The sequence below is a fragment of the Acipenser ruthenus genome, chromosome 7 (assembly GCF_902713425.1).
Source record: "Acipenser ruthenus chromosome 7, fAciRut3.2 maternal haplotype, whole genome shotgun sequence".
NCBI classification, from domain to species: domain Eukaryota; kingdom Metazoa; phylum Chordata; class Actinopteri; order Acipenseriformes; family Acipenseridae; genus Acipenser; species Acipenser ruthenus.
Window position 1 is genome coordinate 258,715 of NC_081195.1, and position 19,828 is coordinate 278,542.

The following is a 19,828-nucleotide window of genomic DNA, read 5'->3' on the forward strand; positions in this document are numbered from 1 at the left end:
ATTAGACTTCCTGTCCTGTTGTATTAAATCCGAGGCAGAGACAATTAGTAAGACAGGACAGTCTCACTAATGCATCACACAAGATTAAAGAGTTTTACAATTATTCCCAGAAGGTTTTTAATGTCATCTAGCAATTTCTCCAACCAGGTCAAACCAGGTTCAGTCCTACAAAAGATCTAGCATTGCCTTCCCAAGATCCAGATCCCAAGCTGGATCCCCCGCTGGATCCCACGCTGGATCCCCCGCTGGATCCCCCGCTGGAGCCCATGCACCCTGCAGGAATAACAAGGCACACTGCTCTGGCTTTGTTATCAGCCACTCTACTGGCCCTTACCTGCAAGGCATTTACAACTTTGATCTGGTGCTCCTCTCCCAGAGCCTGAATGCAGTGCTGGAACAGGCTGTTGATGTTGTCTTTGACTTTCATCAGTTCATCTCCATCCAGAGATTCCAGCTTTCCCTCCAGGTACTCCAGATTCACCTGAAGAAAAGCAAGACTTCATTACCAAAGGACAAGAGCACAACAGGCACAATAACTAATGCTAAAAAACACAATTACAAGTCAGGCTTAGGAAAGCTTCTTTTGATTTTTGTTCTGAGCAAATGCTGCAGTGTAAGCAGACGATCATACTGCTATTGTGCGATTCCTCACAGAACATGAAGAACCTTGATTTCACAGCAGAAGATATTATATATGAGCAGTCTCAGCAAATGTGAGCAATAATAGGCTTACTGACACCAGTGTGCTTTACACCAACAAGCATTCAGACAGACTAATAAATGCAGACCCATATTCTGTTGCACATTTCACCCACTCAGATGCCTTTCTTTCTAAATATATTGGTATACATGAAAAGGATGGACTGCTAATGGAATGACTATAATGAGCAATCCATCTCATAAGTGTGGTTGTACCCCAAGTATTCATTTACAATTTGTGCATCTTCAAATGCCAAGACTGGAATGATTTAACCCAAGCTTTATTATTTATTTATTTATTTCCTAGCAGACGCCCTTATCCAGGGCGACTTACAATCGTAAGCAAATACATTAAGAATGCTTTCTCTCACCTTCATCAGGAACAGCTCTTCCCAAAAGCGCGGGTTGTTTTTTGCAGGGTCTTCCCTCTGAAATGAGAAACGGAATGGATTTTGTTTCCTTTTCTTGTTTAAAACTTGATCATGTAGAATACATTTTCAGGTTCTGGGTGGGGTTGGAAGAATAATCACATATTGCGATATGTTTAGTTTCTTGATTATTTATCGTACTGAAGATACATCATTAAAAATGGAATTATCTATGACAATCATATTTCTGACAGTCACCTAAAAGGTAAAAAATGAGAAGCGCAACTGCTGCACAGAAGAAAGTTTGTGTGAGAGAGAACGTTAATAGGAGTGATAAGCCTGGGCATGGCCAGTTCACTAGGCAACTACCCCTTCCTAATAAAGTATATTACTCTAGTGTGGCAAGATAAGCAAAACGAGCAACGTGTGAGAATGCTACACCAGGGAGCCCTGCTGCCCTTACCACCAAGATCTCCTCATACGTCAGGACCACGTGAGAATGCTGCCCTTACCACAAAGATCTCCTCATACGTCAGGACCACGCGAGAATGCTGCCCTTACCACAAAGATCTCCTCATACATCAGGACCACGCGAGAATGCTGCCCTTACCACAAAGATCTCCTCATACATCAGGACCACATGAGAATGCTGCCCTTACCACAAAGATCTCCTCATACATCAGGACCAGGTGAGAATGCTGTCCTTACCACAAAGATCTCCTCATACATCATCAGGACCACATGAGAATGCTGCCCTTACCACAAAGATCTCCTCATACATCAGGACCAGGTGAGAATGCTGCCCTTACCACAAAGATCTCCTCATACATCAGGACCAGGTGAGAATGCTGCCCTTACCACAAAGATCTCCTCATACGTCAGGACCACGTGAGAATGCTGCCCTTACCACAAAGATCTCCTCATACATCAGGACCACCTTCTCCTTCAAAGGCTTCTTAGAGGCAGATGACTTCCGCAGCAAGCCTGCCTTCTTCTCCACCTGGGCCATGGTTTGGGGTCTGGGCACAGAAGTAACGAGTCAATAAGACATTGGGAGAACTCATTTGGGGCACAGAAGTTAAAAGTTCTAGACAGTTAAATCTCAGACACAGACAATTCAAGTTAAGCAGTACATGGACACCAACACATCCCTTATGTGCACCATTTATTTTGGGTACAAAACGGGGATTTACAATGTTACTGATCAAGCAAACCAGTCTATTGTACTTTGGCACTTTATAAAAATTGTAGAAATACAGGTGCTCTACAGCAGAGGAACTGTGAAGGAATGTCAGTTCAACCATCTTCATAAGAAAAGCACACAAGAGCTTAAATACCTGCAATCACATTGGCTGTGGGCTGCATGCCTTTACATCTCACATGAGCACTGTATGATACCCTTACAGAAAGCCACTGTAGCTGCAATGCTTATAAAGCAACTGATTAGAAAATACTTTTTATATAAGGCTTCGTCTATGCTTCGAAGTATAGCTTTGCCACACATCAAAGTCTACCACACCGACAAGCAATCACAATGGTCTGTTGTAATCTGTTTTATAAGGTTCATTAAAACTTGAATGTATATTTGTTGTATCAATATGCATCATGGCAATAAGACTCCTATTGCACAGCACTTCCATCCACTCCAGGTTTTAATACAAGCTTGATTAGCCACAGCGGGTAAAGGTAAAAAGCTCAGGTGTCTTATTAAACTCATAGTAAACGAGGAATGGATCAAATGCAATTTGTAGTCTTATTTCCATCCCTGTGCCCACAGTATAATGACACTTTGTAAAAACATCTGTGTAGCATCCCTTAAACTTCCACGATAGGAGTTCAGCTATATGAATTTGATTAAAATGGTTTGCATTCACGCTCAACTGACCTGCTTATTTCACCTCAGTTTAATGAGGGAATTGCTTGACACAAGCGGCCCCTTTATAAAGCTCACTGACTTAATGTTCTTTTCCATTCAGTACAAAACAAAAGTGTTTTTCTTGTCCCATTAACTGGAAATTGGTTAACTAACTGGTATCACAAGTTTTAGAATTCTGTTTCAAAAATCTCAATACCACTGCACTGAAATTTCCCCGAAACGTTTCCCAAAGTCTCAAAGCGACAGGCTTGCACGGAAACTGTTTGACCTGTTTGTTTTTCATTCTCTCGCTTAATGTTACTGTGTTAGTCTGTGTAATCTGGGGCATCGTTAATCTCCCTCTAACAAAGTGGTATGTTCTAGAAGGCTGCTTTTTTTTTTTTTAATACAATATTAACCAAGAGAAACCTGATTAAAACGCTGCCTTGTCTTTCTAAACTAAAGTTTAGGGGGTTTTTTTTGTGGTTTTTTTGCAAAATAATAATTTCATAATATAACTATTTTGTTATTCATTCATATATATATATATATATATATATATATATATATATATATATTCGTGTCAGTAGCAAAATAAAGTAGGCGTTAGGAATTAGTAAACAAACATCACATCTTGTGTGTGGCAAGATATAAGCGGCCTGTACAAATCTGTGTAATCCCCGAGGTTTCCTACTAAGTATGCGGGCCTCATAACCTTCATAGAGCTCACAGGCTCCAATCTCGTTGCCGTTTTGTTCTTTAATTTTTTACACATACATTTCATTTAAGTATATGGATAATGTAATTTCAATAAATAATCTAACAGTGCTTTTAATATAATTTGCTCTTTTTAGCAACACATTTTAAATAAATAATACCGGTACACGTCTGCTTTAGATTTACACAAAAAAAAATGAAAAGAAAAAAGTGAAACCGTTTGAACTTTATTTACTAACGAAAAACCAGCATGGAAACAGAATTGGTTTGTGCTGACCCTTAAAAAAAACACTTTAAATAATATGATACTGGCATTACCAATCAGACCAAGACGTGTTTGTGACAGATTGAATATGGAAAGCAGTGTGTATGATCGTTTTACTACAGACCTGGGATATTATTTGCAGGGATTATGTGTGATTTCCGCTTACCTATTTTCGTGTATTTTCTTAAAATCCCATCCCCACTCGCTTAAAAACACAGCGCGACTCGTTACTATTGTCGCAAGACCAACCCACCCGTCTCCATTACCTTCATCAGTCAAACAAAAGCCTGCATGGTCCTAGCGCCTGCCCGTCCATTTTAACGGGTGCAGTGTTACCATTTTTATTGCAGAAATTGAAAAACAAGAAGAAAGAACACATAACCTATATTTAAATCAGTAAAAAAATAAAATAAAATAAAAAAACGAAAGCTTGGCCAATTTAAATGCCCATTTAGCTTTCACGGAAGAAGAAAAAAACGTAAATTAAATCAGTGTTACTATTAACACGTTTCTTAGTTGTGATCGAGATACACGAATGGCTTAACATGTATCAATTGCATTCTTAAAGGAGAGTACAGTATAAAAGTCGTGGGGAAATACCTCAAATCTGAAGCCCTACTACGGAATACTGCAGCACAGCATTGCTGTTCAGGGGAATAGGACACTGTCGCTTTAAATCCTCTCTGGAATGTTCAAAGTCCATGATCAGGTGATTAATACCACCTACTGTAGCGAGCCCCACGCAGCATCATATTTTAAGGACGGAAGCAAGTAAAGGAAAGGTACAACAAAAACACGCAACCTCCCTAAATTGGAAAAACAGGAAAAAATTAAATTAAAAAAACGCCTCAGCAGGTAATTGATGCCGGAAATGAACAAACTCGTGATGTCAGGAGACGGCTGACACACAGACATAGAGAAGTTAATAGGTTGTGCGAGTAAAGAAACGTGTTATTGCAGCAGTGAGTCGGAGAGCAGGCGGACTGGAGGGTGTGGATTTAACACGGATGCTGGTTATGTGATATATTTAGACACATAATTGACTTTCCTTTTCGTGTGGGGTGTTTACACAACATTCGCTTCTTCTCACAGGCTCCCCAGCCAGACAGTAAGTAACGATGAAAGGATTCGCGTTGGAGCAGATAACAGATTTCACTGATTTTACCAGAGGCGGCGATTTGACCGAGTTTTTAAAGCAAACTAATAATGTGTTTAATATGAATAACTGTCGTTCGCATCCTGTCCGGGTCAGTCCAGATGCACAGCACATCCACGCCTTTCTTCAAAAACCAAAGCGGGGTCTGGTGACTTTTGATAGGATCCAGAGAGTCGCTGTCGCTCAGAGCCCCAGCTATATGGACACGGGATCCGCCCTATCGATCCCGATAGTGGAGCTGTTGTATTTAGACAGCGGCAGCAAAGACAGCGCGGCGCTGGTCGCGGTGATTCTTGAAAACGGTAAAGCGGAGTTTTGGAAATACTGGGAGAGAAAAGCTGGCTGGGATTTGTTGCAGACTTCAGACCTGTGCAACAGCACCAGCGCTAAAGTGGTGTCGGTTTGCTCCAGTGGCAAGTTTATAATCTGGTGTGAAGAGAGACCCGCTTCAGAAAGCGCTTCAGTTTTCTCCGCAGCGCGTAACAACTTCAGATACTGCATCTGCAAAAGAACTTACGAGCGCGAGGAGCGGGCTGTGCGCTTAGGGGGTGTTAAAACACCCTTACACAACAGCCCGCGTTACAGGGTCCTTGCAGCGCGGGAGAATGTTTACCTGCTGCCAGACAATCAGGAGGCAGCCCCGGGCAACGGCTCCAAATTCTTCCTGCCATGGTCCCCTAAACAGGACAGGATGACTATCAGTACTGTGTGCAAAGGAGCACTGCTGAGCAAAACCCTGCACTCCACCAGCAAGGATTCGGATTACAAGACACTGATTTCAGAGTGCATTGGAATGCTGGCCACAATCAGCCCCCCAGAAATCTGTTCCGTTGCTCCTACCAGCTGCGGTGGGCTGCTCTTGGTTCTCAGCTCAGGCTGCATTAGTTTATTGCAAAGTGATGGAGTCCTGAGGCAGATCTATACTCTGGCATTAAGCTGCCCACTGGACTGTAGCAATCAGATCAGCATGCAGATCTACGGCAGTACCCTGGCTTGCATTGTGTACAGGACGCTGTACCTGGTTGACACCAGCACTGGCAGGCTGCTGGAGAACATTGCACTGAAGACCGATGGCATGCTCTTTCTAAACTCCAGGGAGAAGAATGGCATCCACTTCCTTTCCGGTAAAGGAATGTACGTGGTGAAGGAGTCGGGGGTGGACCCCACCAGCAAGCAGCTGGGCTGCTCCGACACTGCCAGGCCGGATGCTGTCTTGGTGGAGGCAGTCTTCGAAGAAGCCTGCAGGTACTACCAGCGCCGGAGCCTGAGCAGCACACAGCTGACTGTGGAGAAACTGAAAAGCGGGGGCATGTTCCAGGCGCCCATCGCCCTGTCTTCCATTCTCGGGGTCTACATGAAAACCAAGAAAGCCAGCGAGCTGCCGCAGGGGGGTGGCGGTTACTCCAAGCTGCTGGCATCGTTGGGCGCGGAGCTAGAGAGCTTGATGGCCTTGGAGCAGCTCAAGGCATCAGTGGTCAGCGCCTCCGACAGAAAGCTGAGCGTCTCGTGTGAAACTCTGGTGGGGCAAGAGGTGAACCGCCTGCTCTTCTCAGACCTGGACAGAGACAATCTGCTGTACCTGAACGTCATTTTTAAAACCTTCCCCCGGGAGTCTTGGCAAGCCCTGCAGGCTAGTTTGCGACTCGGGTCCAATGGAGAGGGCTTCCTGACGGCCAAGGCAGCCCCGGAGGTCTGGAAGACGGTCCTGAGCCCCGTGCAGGCAGCCCTGGCCCCTCTCTCCAGCGGCCAGCAGCAGGCCTCCTCTAACGGGGCAGCGCCTGTCTTTGAGCTGATCTGCCGCTCCCTTTTCACCTTTCAGCCCAAGTGGCTGCCCAGATTTGTTGAGCTGGCGCAGCAACAAGCAGGTGCCTCTTCCTGGAACTATGGGGGCAAGGAGAGCCCGGAGAGCGTCCCCTTGTACAAGCGGGCCCTGTGTGTGCTGCCGAGGGAGGGGCAGGCGCAGGAGTTGCAGGTGGAGCTCTTGCTCTGCAGCCAGAGACCCAACGCTGTCATGCAGGCCATGCACATCCTGCTGGAGCTCCGGCGCTGGGAGAGAGTGGCCGAAGTGGCCCAGCACTTCTCTCAACAGAGCCCCCTGCTCAACAAGGAGATCTTCACCACCCTTCTCTGTGAGGTCTCGCAGCACCGGGATCTGGACCCATACCTGGACCTACTTTGGACCTTGTGTCCTGAGGACATGACTGTCACCAGCATCCTAAATATTGTGCTGAAAAGCCTGCCTCTATGCGGAAGGGAGCCCGGACCATTCAGAACCGACAGGAGCCAGATGAGCATCGGGATGCTGAAGCCGCTGTTGATCAAAGTGCTGCAAAGAGAAACCAAGCCGAGCCAAAGGTATGCGGACATCCTCCAGTCCCCTTCCTTTCCCCCTCCCACTCTCCCGAGGCAGCCCAGGTCAGTCACAGAGCCCGCCATGGCCACTGCCTCCCCGCCCCTGTCGAGCATCTCATCCAGTGTGAACGACACCAGCGTGGATGAAGGCTGCTCCAGTCCCCATCATGAGAATAAATAGCAGCTCTGCACATGTTCTCTCCTCCGGGGACTAATGGAGAAGATACCCTACAAGCGAAATCACCAAAGATATTTAAAACCTCGCTGGAATATGCGTTCCAGAGCAAAGATCAAATGTAGAAGACAAGTTAGGATATATATTCTCTTAACCAAAGTTTTTTATTAAAAAAAAAAAAAAAAAAAAGGTTTGACTGTGTTCCACACGTTTTCAAGAGATCATTCTTTGTTGTCAAATCATAAGGCCAATGGACTGGCTTTTGTTTTCAGCTCTAAATATGCAGCCAAAGCAGTTTTATAATCAAGGGTCTGGTTTTTCAAAGCAGTGCAGATGTATTATAAATCTGCCTGGATATTACCCTGCAGCCTGCTGTTGAAATGTTATTCGTGTGCTGTTTACTAAACAGATGCATTGCACACTAGAATGAGTGCCGTGACAAAGTTAAAATGCCACTAAAGCACCACGAGCAAAGGGCAGAGAACAAAATGAGTATGTCATGTAGAGCACTGGAGATGCTGTTCATGTTGAGCACTGGAGATGCTGTTCATGTAGAGCACTGGAGATGCTGTTCATGTTGAGCACTGGAGATGCTGTTCATGTTGAGCACTGGAGATGCTGTTCATGTTGAGCACTGGAGATGCTGTTCATGTTGAGCACTGGAGATGCTATTCATGTAGAGCACTGGAGATGCTGTTCATGTTGAGCACTGGAGATGCTGTTCATGTTGAGCACTGGAGATGCTGTTCATGTTGAGCACTGGAGATGCTGTTCATGTTGAGCACTGGAGATGCTGTTCATGTAGAGCACTGGAGATGCTGTTCATGTAGAGCACTGGAGATGCTGTTCATGTAGAGCACTGGAGATGCTATTCCTGCTGGTGGTGGCTGAACAAAATATAATGCAGCCATTCGATTTTTTATCTCAAGTTTGAGCTTCCTTTTAAAGGTAATGATGAACTCTCAGTAAAGTTACTGCTTGTGTTTAATACCTATTAGCCTGTTTATAGGACGTAGGCAATATGAATGTCTGCATTGTGCGCACACACTCACTCACTGAGATGTGCATGTGCAGCACACTCCTGAGAACAATCCACATCTTTACACACACTATCATATTCCACTGTGGTGAATTCAATCAGTTTACTTTTCATTGAAGATTGGTGACCTTAAATATATTACACAAATATATATATGCACTGTATATAGCTTCAAAAAGAAGCGTGTATGTTTTATTTATTAGGTACCATACATATCTTGATTTTAATATAAAGTAGAAAGAACCTAAAATAGTTTAACCCATATTGTTTGAATTTCTTTGTCGGAAAGTGTATTCTATCCTAACCTACCTTGCAGTATATCATGTATAATGTAGATTGAGTCCATGTGCAGTGTCTGTGTGCACGGCCACGCCTCTCTGCAGAATGAAGCAGTGTCTGTGTGCACGGCCACGCCTCTCTGCAGAATGAAGCAGTGTCTGTGTGCACAGCCACGCCTCTGTGCAGAATGAAGCAGTGTCTGTGTGCACGGCCACGCCTCTGTGCAGAATGAAGCAGTGTCTGTGTGTGCATGGCCACGCCTCTCTACAGAATGAAGCAGTGTCTGTGTGCACGGCCACGCCTCTCTGCAGAATGAAGCAGTGTCTGTGTGCACGGCCACGCCTCTCTGCAGAATGAAGCAGTGTCTGTGTGCACGGCCACGCCTCTCTGCAGAATGAAGCAGTGTCTGTGTGTGCATGGCCACGCCTCTCTGCAGAATGAAGCAGTGTCTGTGTGTGCATGGCCACGCCTCTCTGCAGAATGAAGCAGTGTCTGTGTGCACGGCCACGCCTCTCTGTAGAATGAAGCAGTGTCTGTGTGTGCACGGCCACGCCTCTCTGCAGAATGAAGCAGTGTCTGTGTGCACGGCCACGCCTCTCTGCAGAATGAAGCAGTGTCTGTGTGCACGGCCGCGCCTATCTGCAGAATGAAGCAGTGTCTGTGTGCACGGCCGCGCCTCTCTGCAGAATGAAGCAGTGTCTGTGTGCACGGCCACGTCTCTCTGTAGAATGAAGCAGTGTCTGTGTGTGCACGGCCACGCCTCTCTGCAGAATGAAGCAGTGTCTGTGTGCACGGCCGCGCCTCTCTGCAGAATGAAGCAGTGTCTGTGTGCACGGCCACGCCTCTCTGTAGAATGAAGCAGTGTCTGTGTGTGTGCATGGCCACGCCTCTCTGCAGAATGAAGCAGTGTCTGTGTGCATGGCCACGCCTCTCTGTAGAATGAAGCAGTGTCTGTGTGTGCATGGCCACGCCTCTCTGCAGAATGAAGCAGTGTCTGTGTGCACGGCCACGCCTCTCTGTAGAATGAAGCAGTGTCTGTGTGCACGGCCACGTCTCTCTGTAGAATGAAGCAGTGTCTGTGTGCATGGCCACGCCTCTCTGAAGAATGAAGCAGTGTCTGTGTGTGTGCACGGCCACGCCTCTCTGCAGAATGAAGCAGTGTCTGTGTGTGCACGGCCACGCCTCTCTGCAGAATGAAGCAGTGTCTGTGTGTGCATGGCCACGCCTCTCTGCAGAATGAAGCAGTGACATATGCCCTGGGGAGATTATATTTAATAGCAACTTTTTTATTTTTTAGAAAACTAGTAGAATTATGACAATTAACCAAAAATAATCATTTTGAGTGCTGAAATGTGAAAACTGTTAAAAATGTAGCACATTGCTGAAGCAGACGCTAAGTTGTGTGTCTGTGGTGAGTGAGAGCATTCGTGTGAAATCCTTTACTGTCTCACACACACATCTCCCATTTCTGGTCACCACGTTACAAAAAGGATATTGCTGCTCTAGAAAGAGTGCAAAGAGCGATCAGAATTATCCTGGGTTTAAAAGGCATGTCATATGCAGACAGGCTAAAAGAATTGAATCTCTTCAGTCTTGAACAAAGAAGACTACGCTGTGATCTGATTCAAGCATTCAAAATTCTAAAAGGTATTGACAATGTCGACCCAGGGGACTTTTTCGACATGAAAAAAGAAACAAGGACCAGGGGTCACAAATGGAGATTAAAGAGGCATTCAGAACAGAAAATAGGAGGCACTTTTTTACACAGAATTGTGAGGGTCTGGAACCAACTCCCCAGTAATGTTGTTGAAGCTGACACCCTGGGATCCTTCAAGAAGCTGCTTGATGAGATTCTGGGATCAATAAACTACTAACAACCAAACAAGCAAGATGGGCCGAATGGCCTCCTCTCGTTTGTAAACTTTCTTATGTTCTGTGTATCTGTTGATCTCTGTGCCTTGCTGTTTCTCCTCTCTCTGGAGTGTGCTGGAATGTTTGAATTCACTCTGCAGTATTGCTGTTCATTTGCACCTTCCTGTGATCAGAGAGAGGGAGTGAGGGTCACTTTGCAAGGATGAAGCAAAGTTTCTACATTAGCATTAGCTGTTTGTAGCAAGCAAGCTATTCTCAGGGGTTGTGAGAAGTTCATCCCGCTTTTCCATTCTATTGAGACAATCCTGAGTACTGTGAGGTCATGCGAGGGGTGTCCTGGAAACACAGCAGATAGTACACCCGTTCATTTTCTTTTGAGGACCTTCCCGTTTGCTTCATTATACCGAAGTGATGTTCTGGAAACAATTACAAGAACGTTCTGTGTTTGTTTTCACACCTCGTGAACCCCCTGCTTCTGCTAATGAGAGGCGGCCTGCGTGAGCTGCTTCTGCTAATTACTGGATTTCTGTGCTTTACTGGTACAACTTCATGGGGAACAGTAACAGTATTACTGCTTTGCTCCAAACTGCACATTTTTAACACTAAAACTATTCAATAGTACTCTGAACCTTGCTTGGGTTCATATACTGTACATGCATGTGTCCTAACAGCACAGGTACGTCACCCTTTCCGATGCTAAGAGCCCATTTCAAGGATGCTGATTTCAGTTTTAGCTTCTCCAGTGTTGTTTTCACAGCAGTGGAGGGATTGCGGGTGCTGTTGCACTGTGTGATGGGGTTTCCATACTGTATATTAACAATAAGAGTAAAATAAAAAAAAGAGTGCTGTGTTTTCAGTGATTTTATTCAAATTGTTTCCACTCCTGATCAAGAGGTTGTCAGGGTGTACCTTCACAGCACCAGTTGTTCCCTAAGCAGTCCGTCAGAGATGGGCCACTTCTGTTTGCACAGTGGATGAACACTGGAGGTATCCTCATGCAGCTAGCATCGTAATGGTGCGCTTCCGTTCCCGATACAGATCACACACGTGCAGTTTACAATAAAACACACAAGAAATCAGGTGCTAGATTCACAGAATTACATTCTTAGCAAAAACACGTCAGAAAACAGCTCCTGGCTGGGTGGAACGTGGGTTCTGTCTGCACTGCACAGTGTCCCAGAAGGGTATGACACTTTGATTGGCCACTGGAGTATGTATATAAAAAAAAACACATCAAGACAATAATTTAAAAAGAATAAAAACATTGTGTTAGATTCTATATTCGCAGCAGGACAGTAGAATTCCCTGAGCCATGTCCCTTATTCCTGTCTCCAGAGCCTCACAATGGTTGTTCTGGGGCTTTATCAATCACAGACAAACAATCCCATTGACTCTGACAACAAGAATATGGACTTCAACGCTGCATAGTACTGTACAAAGACAAAGGGACACTTAGCAATGCTGCTGTGGAAAAAAAGAGATTCAGTGAGCAATGGCACTTGGTGAAAACTACAAGATTCTACAGGTTTTGAGGAGCGGGCCTACATTGTAATAACTGGATAACAACGCCAGTCCTTGCTGTTGTATGGGAAATGAAAGTTGAATAAATGTGTGGATTTTTCCAGGGACTCCTCTTGGAAGACAGACCCCTTCATATCAGGGCTTGTTTTTTTTTTGCACAGCAGCATGGCCTACATTATGACATACTGACATCTAGTGGAAGTTACATAAAAAAAACATTCTAATTACACATGGTCTCCTGGAAATGTAGAGAGAAACTGCTGTGCTTCATTGTTGGGGATAATCATGGGTTTAACACACAGAATGAGTGAGGGGCTGCCTGTTTGCAGGATGCAGCTCTCGTAAAGCTGGGTGAGATGAGCAGGTACGAGGATGCAAGCCCGGCTCCAGCTGGCCTCTTCCTCTAGCTCTTCATCGCTGCCCTGGGAATGCTGAACATGGGAATGGAGTCCTTGAAACACAGAGAGAAGCGAGGCTCAGTGTGCAACAGATTGCACTGGAAACAATCAAAACAAAGCTGCTTATCCCTGGACTGCACTCTGAGCGTGGAATAGCAATGCGAGGGGCAGCTCCGCTGCACTCTGAGCGTGGAATAGCAATGCGAGGGGCAGCTCCGCTGCACTCTGAGCGTGGAATAGCAATGCGAGGGGCAGCTCCGCTGCACTCTGAGCGTGGAATAGCAATGCGAGGGGCAGCTCCGCTGCACTCTGAGCGTGGAATAGCAATGCGAGGGGCAGCTCCGCTGCACTCTGAGCGTGGAATAGCAATGCGAGGGGCAGCTCCGCTGCACTCTGAGCGTGGAATAGCAATGCGAGGGGCAGCTCCGCTGCACTCTGAGCGTGGAATAGCAATGCGAGGGGCAGCTCCGCTGCACTCTGAGCGTGGAATAGCAATGCGAGGGGCAGCTCCGCTGCACTCTGAGCGTGGAATAGCAATGCGAGGGGCAGCTCCGCTGCACTCTGAGCGTGGAATAGCAATGCGAGGGGCAGCTCCGCTGCACTCTGAGCGTGGAATAGCAATGCGAGGGGCAGCTCCGCTGCACTCTGAGCGTGGAATAGCAATGCGAGGGGCAGCTCCGCTGCACTCTGAGCGTGGAATAGCAATGCGAGGGGCAGCTCCACTGCACTCTGAGCGTGGAATAGCAATGCGAGGGACAGCTCCACTGCACTCTGAGCGTGGAATAGCAATGCGAGGGGCAGCTCCACTGCACTCTGAGCGTGGAATAGCAATGCGAGGGGCAGCTCCACTGCACTCTGAGCGTGGAATAGCAATGCGAGGGGCAGCTCCACTGCACTCTGTATTCTACATGTAGACCATGTCTTTCTTTCATGTCAAAGTATTTCAAAGAGTAAGGAGCGAGGTTCCAAAAAAATGGTGTTATACAACTGTTTAAACAACTGTTATACCTGTCATTTCTCTATTCATTGTTAACATCCTGACAACTTTGTAACTTTAATGTCTGTTTCAAAGCTCTTTTCAAAATGGCCACTCTAGTGCTCTGTGGTTTGAGATGATCCTCTAAATGACTGCAGGAAAATAAATAAATAAATAACATAAAGACAAGTGCTCTGGCTTTTGTGTTCCGTACCACATCAATGTGGGCAGTTGTCCTGACATTATCAGTGCACTAACTTGTTTAATTGAACCAGCAAGCCTTCAACCATCCATCAATCCGGTAAATTAGTTAATTGTTTAATTCTACCTTTTTAACTTATTAAACCTGAGGTGGAATGTCCCTTTGGGAAAAAACCCAGTGCTGTGTGAAGCAGTTACCTTGTAACACAAACCCCAGTGCTGTGTGTAGCAGTTACCTTGTAACACAAACCCCAGTGCTGTGTGAAGCAGTTACCTTGTAACACAAACCCCAGTGCTGTGTGAAGCAGTTACCTTGTAACACAAACCCCAGTGCTGTGTGTAGCAGTTACCTTGTAACACAAACCCCAGTGCTGTGTGAAGCAGTTACCTTGTAACACAAACCCCAGTGCTGTGTGAAGCAGTTACCTTGTAACACACACCCCAGTGCTGTGTGTAGCAGTTACCTTGTAACACAAACCCCAGTGCTGTGTGAAGCAGTTACCTTGTAACACAAACCCCAGTGCTGTGTGTAGCAGTTACCTTGTAACACAAACCCCAGTGCTGTGTGAAGCAGTTACCTTGTAACACACACCCCAGTGCTGTGTGTAGCAGTTACCTTGTAACACAAACCCCAGTGCTGTGTGAAGCAGTTACCTTGTAACACAAACCCCAGTGCTGTGTGAAGCAGTTACCTTGTAACACAAACCCCAGTGCTGTGTGTAGCAGTTACCTTGTAACACAAACCCCAGTGCTGTGTGAAGCAGTTACCTTGTAACACAAACCCCAGTGCTGTGTGAAGCAGTTACCTTGTAACACAAACCCCAGTGCTGTGTGAAGCAGTTACCTTGTAACACAAACCCCAGTGCTGTGTGAAGCAGTTACTTTTCTATTCTATTTCCTTATTGACTCATCATGTTTAAACACCTTGAATAAATTATTATGCACAGCCCAATAAAACAAATGTGAACCTGTACTCAACATGTACTACCAGCAAGCACTACCTACATTGTGCTCCATCCTGTGAACGAGATGTTAAATCACTGTCCTATTGTAAGTGACTCTGCATATAATGCACAGTTCAGAATCTACCGCTGTAAACCGCTATGTGATGGTGGTCCACTACAAAAGGCGCTATATAAAAATAAAGATATTATTATTCTCATCATCATCACAAGAAAACGTCCTTGCTATTTCTGAAAAAAACAACGTGTAATGAAAGCTATTCATTGCCTGCTTGCACTGTCCCTGGGAATAGGGTTGGAGCGCTGATGCCCTCTTGTGGAAAGAGAGGGTAGCTCATGGACTGATAAACAAGCTCACAGGTGTACAAGTGCAACCCAGATTGTTTGTTTTTTAGATGAGACCCAGATTAGAACGAATTGTGGAATACCGAGGCAAAAGTGTCTATTTTTTAAAATCATTTAAAATGACTAGATTTAAGAAAAGACAGGTTTTAGCCTGTGATTTCAGAGGCTAGATTGCATCCTTCAAATTAAAGTATTGCAAGCAAGCACACCCAGTATAATAGATGAGAGGGTATCTCTGCTTCAATAAAGGATCTGGGTCTATGAGGTGGGAAACGGAGCCCCTGGTTTTATGTTGACAAGGCCTTTACATTTTTAACATTGATAAGCAACACATAAAACTACATTTTACTGGTAAACGCCATGGGCAGCATGACATGCATACTGTATATACCTGTATGTGAGCCCTGCAGGTATCAATACATTACCAACAGGATAAGAGATGAAGACACCCAGGTGTTAATCCCTTCTGGTGTTGTAAGCCACTCTGCCACCTCATTCACAAGACAAAGCAATGACTCACACAAGTAAACAGTACAGCAATAATGCAAATAAAAGCTCACCATTTTATTAAAGTGAAAATTCATCTTTATTAGTACCATACATGAATTATTAAATGGCACAAACTATGCAAAAAAACATTACACTGCCCCACAGACTAGGGGCTCTACAGGAAGATTGGAGGGTACAAATCACCATTCGGTTTGCATTTAAAAATCGTACCTAAAAACCTGGGAGAAGAAAGAAAGCTCTTTAAAAATCCAACCATAGCCTAGCTCTGGTTTCTGGACTAGGACTCTATAGGTGGGAGCTGGACACAGACAAGAAGCAAGTCTACAATACATAATAGTTACAAACTCTTTCAGGGGTGGAGGTGCACATCATTCAGGTGAGGTTCCGAAGTGTCCCTTAATGCCTAGGAAGTGGGTAGACGTACACACACACACACACGTTGTAAGAGGTACTGCTTGATTGCAACGTCAAAAAACATTTATAAAGACGGCTAAATGTCTTGTGTGCTCAACTGTGCCACAACCCACCCACAACACAGGAGAGGTCTGCCCATTGTGCTCTGCATAAACAGCAAGGTGAACCAAAGGACAGAATGCAAGACTGGCAGTATATCGTGACTAGAGGGTCTATTAAACATGTTGAGAAAACTTCAAAACTTCTATTAACATTGTATGGGGGGGGGGGGGGGGGGCACTAATACCAATGGCAAATTTGGGATGTGTGAACGTGGAATAATATCAAGATGAATGTAAAAAAATGTACATTAAAAAACAAAACACACACACACATTGAGAGGGGTGGGGTTCCAAATGGTGATTGTACCCAGAAATCGATCGGTCTCAAATCATGTCCAAAAAGGGTTTGTTTTTTTATTATCATTATACATTAGACAGGGCAGGCTTCTGGGTGCTCTAAATAAGGAATACATTTAATTACAGGTATAAAGAACTTTGCTACTACCTTAAATATACAAGCACAAACACACAGAGAGAAATGTGTGTGTGTGTATATATATATATATATATATATATATATATATATATAAAACAACAAAAACAAAAAAAGTACTTCACACAAGGTTACTTTTTTCCTTTAAAAAAAACAAAGAAAACAAAACAAAAGAATATATTTTAGGAAGGGATTTAAAGGGTCTTGCTAGTAGCCTCGATCCTTGGTCTGTAGCTTTCAGCATCAGTAAAAACATGACTAGGGAAATACAGCCCACTAGAAACGGAAGTCATTCATTATCTAACCTGTTAATATTCACGAGGTACCGGGTTTCAGTGGCATCAAGTGGTTTTTTATTATTAAATGAATTTCTATTCAAAATGAAGTGTCTGGTAAGAAACATTCTCTTTATGAAGGTATTTCATCCTCTTTCCAACCATGACATTGGTCAGAGCACCCAGCTGCAGTGCTAGTGAGCAGAGCAGTGCAAAACAGTGGCTTTAAATGTCTCCGGACTTAACTGCTGGACTCGTGTGGAAGATACATGCAGCTGGAAAACCCCCAGACCAAACTGCCTCCCAGCACAGCCCCAGCCTCTACCAGCAGCTGTGAACCCCCAGACCAAACTGCCTCCCAGCACAGCCCCAGCCTCTACCAGCAGCTGTGAACCCCCAGACCAAACTGCATCCCAGCACAGCCCCAGCCTCTACCAGCAGCTGAGAACCCCCAGACCAAACTGCCTCCCAGCACAGCCCCAGCCTCTACCAGCAGCTGAGAACCCCCAGACCAAACTGCCTCCCAGCACAGCCCCAGCCTCTACCAGCAGCTGTGAACCCCCAGACCAAACTGCCTCCCAGCACAGCCCCAGCCTCTACCAGCAGCCGCTAGAGAGAATTACTAGCGGTCTTTGCGAGAGATCAATGTTGTTCTTTTCCATGTGTGTTTTACCTGCTGGAATACAGAGGGGGGGGGGGGGGGGGGGGAAGGGTTCATTTGTATTCCAATAGTCCACACCAATCCCTTCCCTCACACAGCATGTCCTTCAGAGGTGCGGACGGCAGGTTAATGCCTCCTACAATAGAGGCTGGGCTGGGCAGGCAGGCCACAGGCTTGTAAAACACACACACACACACACACACACTATATATTAATGCTTTCAGACCCCTAGCTTCGTCTAATCACACATTTGTTGTTCGATTTTTGGAACATTACATTTTTTGTTCTGTAAAAATCTGACAATTATCAAAATTTGATTAACAAAAAAAAGACATTACTGAGTTTAAACACAGCTGGAAATAAAGTCCCTTCAAAATTTTATATATATATATATATATATATATATATATATATATTGTTGGAAACTACTTGTATAAATCAGGGTATGTGAGCAAATCTGGAGTTCACAAGTAAAACATATCTGGCTGTGCACAACCAAATCCCAAGTACCTCAATGCTTTACTGTTTGTTTGTATTTAAGTTTTAACGCAGTGGTTCTCAACTCCGGTCCTCGAGCTCCAGGACAGTACGGGTTTTTGTTCCAACCAGGTCCTAAAAAAAAAATAATTTAAATTTTAAAAATTTGTATCATAGCCTTAAGTGCACAGAAAAAAATTCCAGACTGAAGTCTTGGAGACAGCCGTGGATTGCTGTCTAATGCACACCAGATAGCAAAGTGTACTTTAAAACTGATATTTAGGTTCTGGTTGGAACAAAGCTGACCCTGATCCGATTCCATTGCACTGTTAACTAAAACTGCTTGCTTGCAAACTCTTGCTGCGTTTGAGTAGCACTTCAGCCAGCAGCATCGCTGTTGCACCTCATTGTGTGCAACACAGCAGTGCCCAGTATGAATTCACAGGCTGGACCTTACAGCTTCCATGCGATCTTATCCAAATCTGTGTGACCCATTAAAGCAGAGTGCGGAGTGCCAGCGAGTACAGAGCTGAAGGACCGGAGTGGAACGGCGCGGTTTAGAATGTGTTTTACAGGTAGAGGAGTCCCTACACGGCTGGGATCTCGTCCCGTCCCCCCTCCCCTCTTTTACTGGGACGCCTGTGATGTGGGGTTGTCGTTCTTGCTCTCCTGGCTGGAGGGGGCTTTGTTGTTCCAGGGGCTGTTGGCTCCCAGCGCTGGGGAGTTGTTGAAACTGTCCTCGTCGTCGATGCCATTGGCGGCGTCAAACTGCGTGTTCTCCAACCGTGTGATCAGACGCTCGTCTTCGTCCCCGAACTCCCCTCCCATCAGAGTGGGCTCTCCCACCACCATGACATCCTGCAGGGGGGACAGGAAGGGGCGCACACATTATCCCCGCAACAGGGGGAGAAGCGAGGATGCCCCGCAACAAGGGGAAAGGGAAGGAGGTGGCTAGGACTGCTGGCCTCGGAGCACTACATTTATTTAGCTCAGGGGATTGAAAATGTAAAGACCAGGGTTGCCACGTTCATAGTAAGCTGAAATGTATAATGGGTTAATGCTGGCCCCCTTAGTAAAATAGTGCTTGATGGTCTGTATTATGGGTGTGCAAAAAGGAATATCATGTTTAACATGTCTTACCTTTCTTTACGAAATCCCTTTTACCCAAACTATACATATGTAAATAAACAAACCCTAACCCTCAAAACATCCCTTAATAAAGAATGCCTGCAAAACTACCTGCAATCCTAATTACAATAAAAATGCAACAAAACACAAAACATACAAACCCACACCTCCTCCCAAAATTCACAGGTGCTTGCCTTTGAGCACAAAGCTGACATAATCCAAGCCCATTTCTCCACCCATTAGGTAATGCAAGGTCAGAAACCCGTCTCCCCTCTCCTCAGTAATGACAGTGAGATGCCCTGCACCCTCCCCTCAGTAATGACAGTGAGATGCCCTGCAGCCTCCCCTCAGTAATGACAGTGAGATGCCCTGCACCCTCTCCTCAGTAATGACAGTGAGATGCCCTGCACCCTCTCCTCAGTAATGACAGTGAGATGCCCTGCACCCTCCCCTCAGTAATGACAGTGAGATGCCCTGCAGCCTCTCCTCAGTAATGACAGTGAGATGCCCTGCACCCTCCCCTCAGTAATGACAGAGAGATGCCCTGCACCCTCCCCTCAGTAATGACAGTGAGATGCCCTGCACCCTCCCCTCAGTAATGACAGTGAGATGCCCTGCACCCTCTCCTCAGTAATGACAGTGAGATGCC

General features: G+C 45.4%; 3 protein-coding genes across 16 annotated transcripts in view; 1 reads left to right on the plus strand and 2 right to left on the minus strand.

Moving 5' to 3' along the window:
* LOC117415693 (armadillo-like helical domain-containing protein 3) overlaps positions 1-4,629 on the minus strand; it is a 40,078-nt gene extending 35,449 nt beyond the window's left edge. The window contains exons 1-4 of one of the 5 annotated variants that reach the window (XM_059025980.1): positions 4,505-4,629; positions 1,975-2,086; positions 1,071-1,127; positions 335-481 (exon numbers count right to left, since the gene is read on the minus strand). In XM_059025980.1, the coding sequence (XP_058881963.1) occupies positions 335-481; positions 1,071-1,127; positions 1,975-2,076 (306 nt within the window). In that variant the 5' untranslated portion in view covers positions 2,077-2,086; positions 4,505-4,629. Of the gene's footprint in view, positions 1-334; positions 482-1,070; positions 1,128-1,579; positions 1,593-1,628; positions 1,656-1,974; positions 2,087-4,070; positions 4,190-4,504 lie in introns of those variants that run through there. The other 4 variants (XM_059025982.1, XM_059025981.1, XM_059025983.1 and 1 more) reach the window with 4 other exon arrangements.
* An 18-nt stretch (positions 4,630-4,647) lies between these two features.
* On the plus strand, positions 4,648-8,990 carry LOC117415692 (BLOC-2 complex member HPS6-like). The gene has a single exon (XM_034026348.3). The coding sequence runs from the start codon at positions 5,023-5,025 to the stop codon at positions 7,591-7,593; it is 2,571 nt and encodes an 856-aa protein (XP_033882239.3). The 5' UTR covers positions 4,648-5,022; the 3' UTR covers positions 7,594-8,990.
* Positions 8,991-15,742: 6,752 nt separating this feature from the next.
* The window catches only part of LOC117415671 (LIM domain-binding protein 1), a 32,614-nt gene continuing 28,528 nt past the window's right edge, over positions 15,743-19,828 (minus strand). For 7 of the 10 annotated variants that reach the window (XM_034026300.3, XM_034026299.3, XM_034026297.3 and 4 more), the window contains one exon: positions 15,743-18,909. In XM_034026300.3, coding sequence (XP_033882191.2) covers positions 18,679-18,909 — 231 coding nt within the window. In that variant the 3' untranslated portion in view covers positions 15,743-18,678. The remainder of the gene's footprint in view (positions 18,910-19,828) is intronic. The other 3 variants (XM_059025988.1, XM_034026307.3, XM_034026305.3) reach the window with 1 other exon arrangement.

Excerpts from the sequence above, each read along its gene's own strand:
- LOC117415692 (XM_034026348.3), top strand. The coding sequence starts at position 5,023 with ATGAAAGGATTCGCGTTGGAGCAGATAACAGATTTCACTGATTTTACC.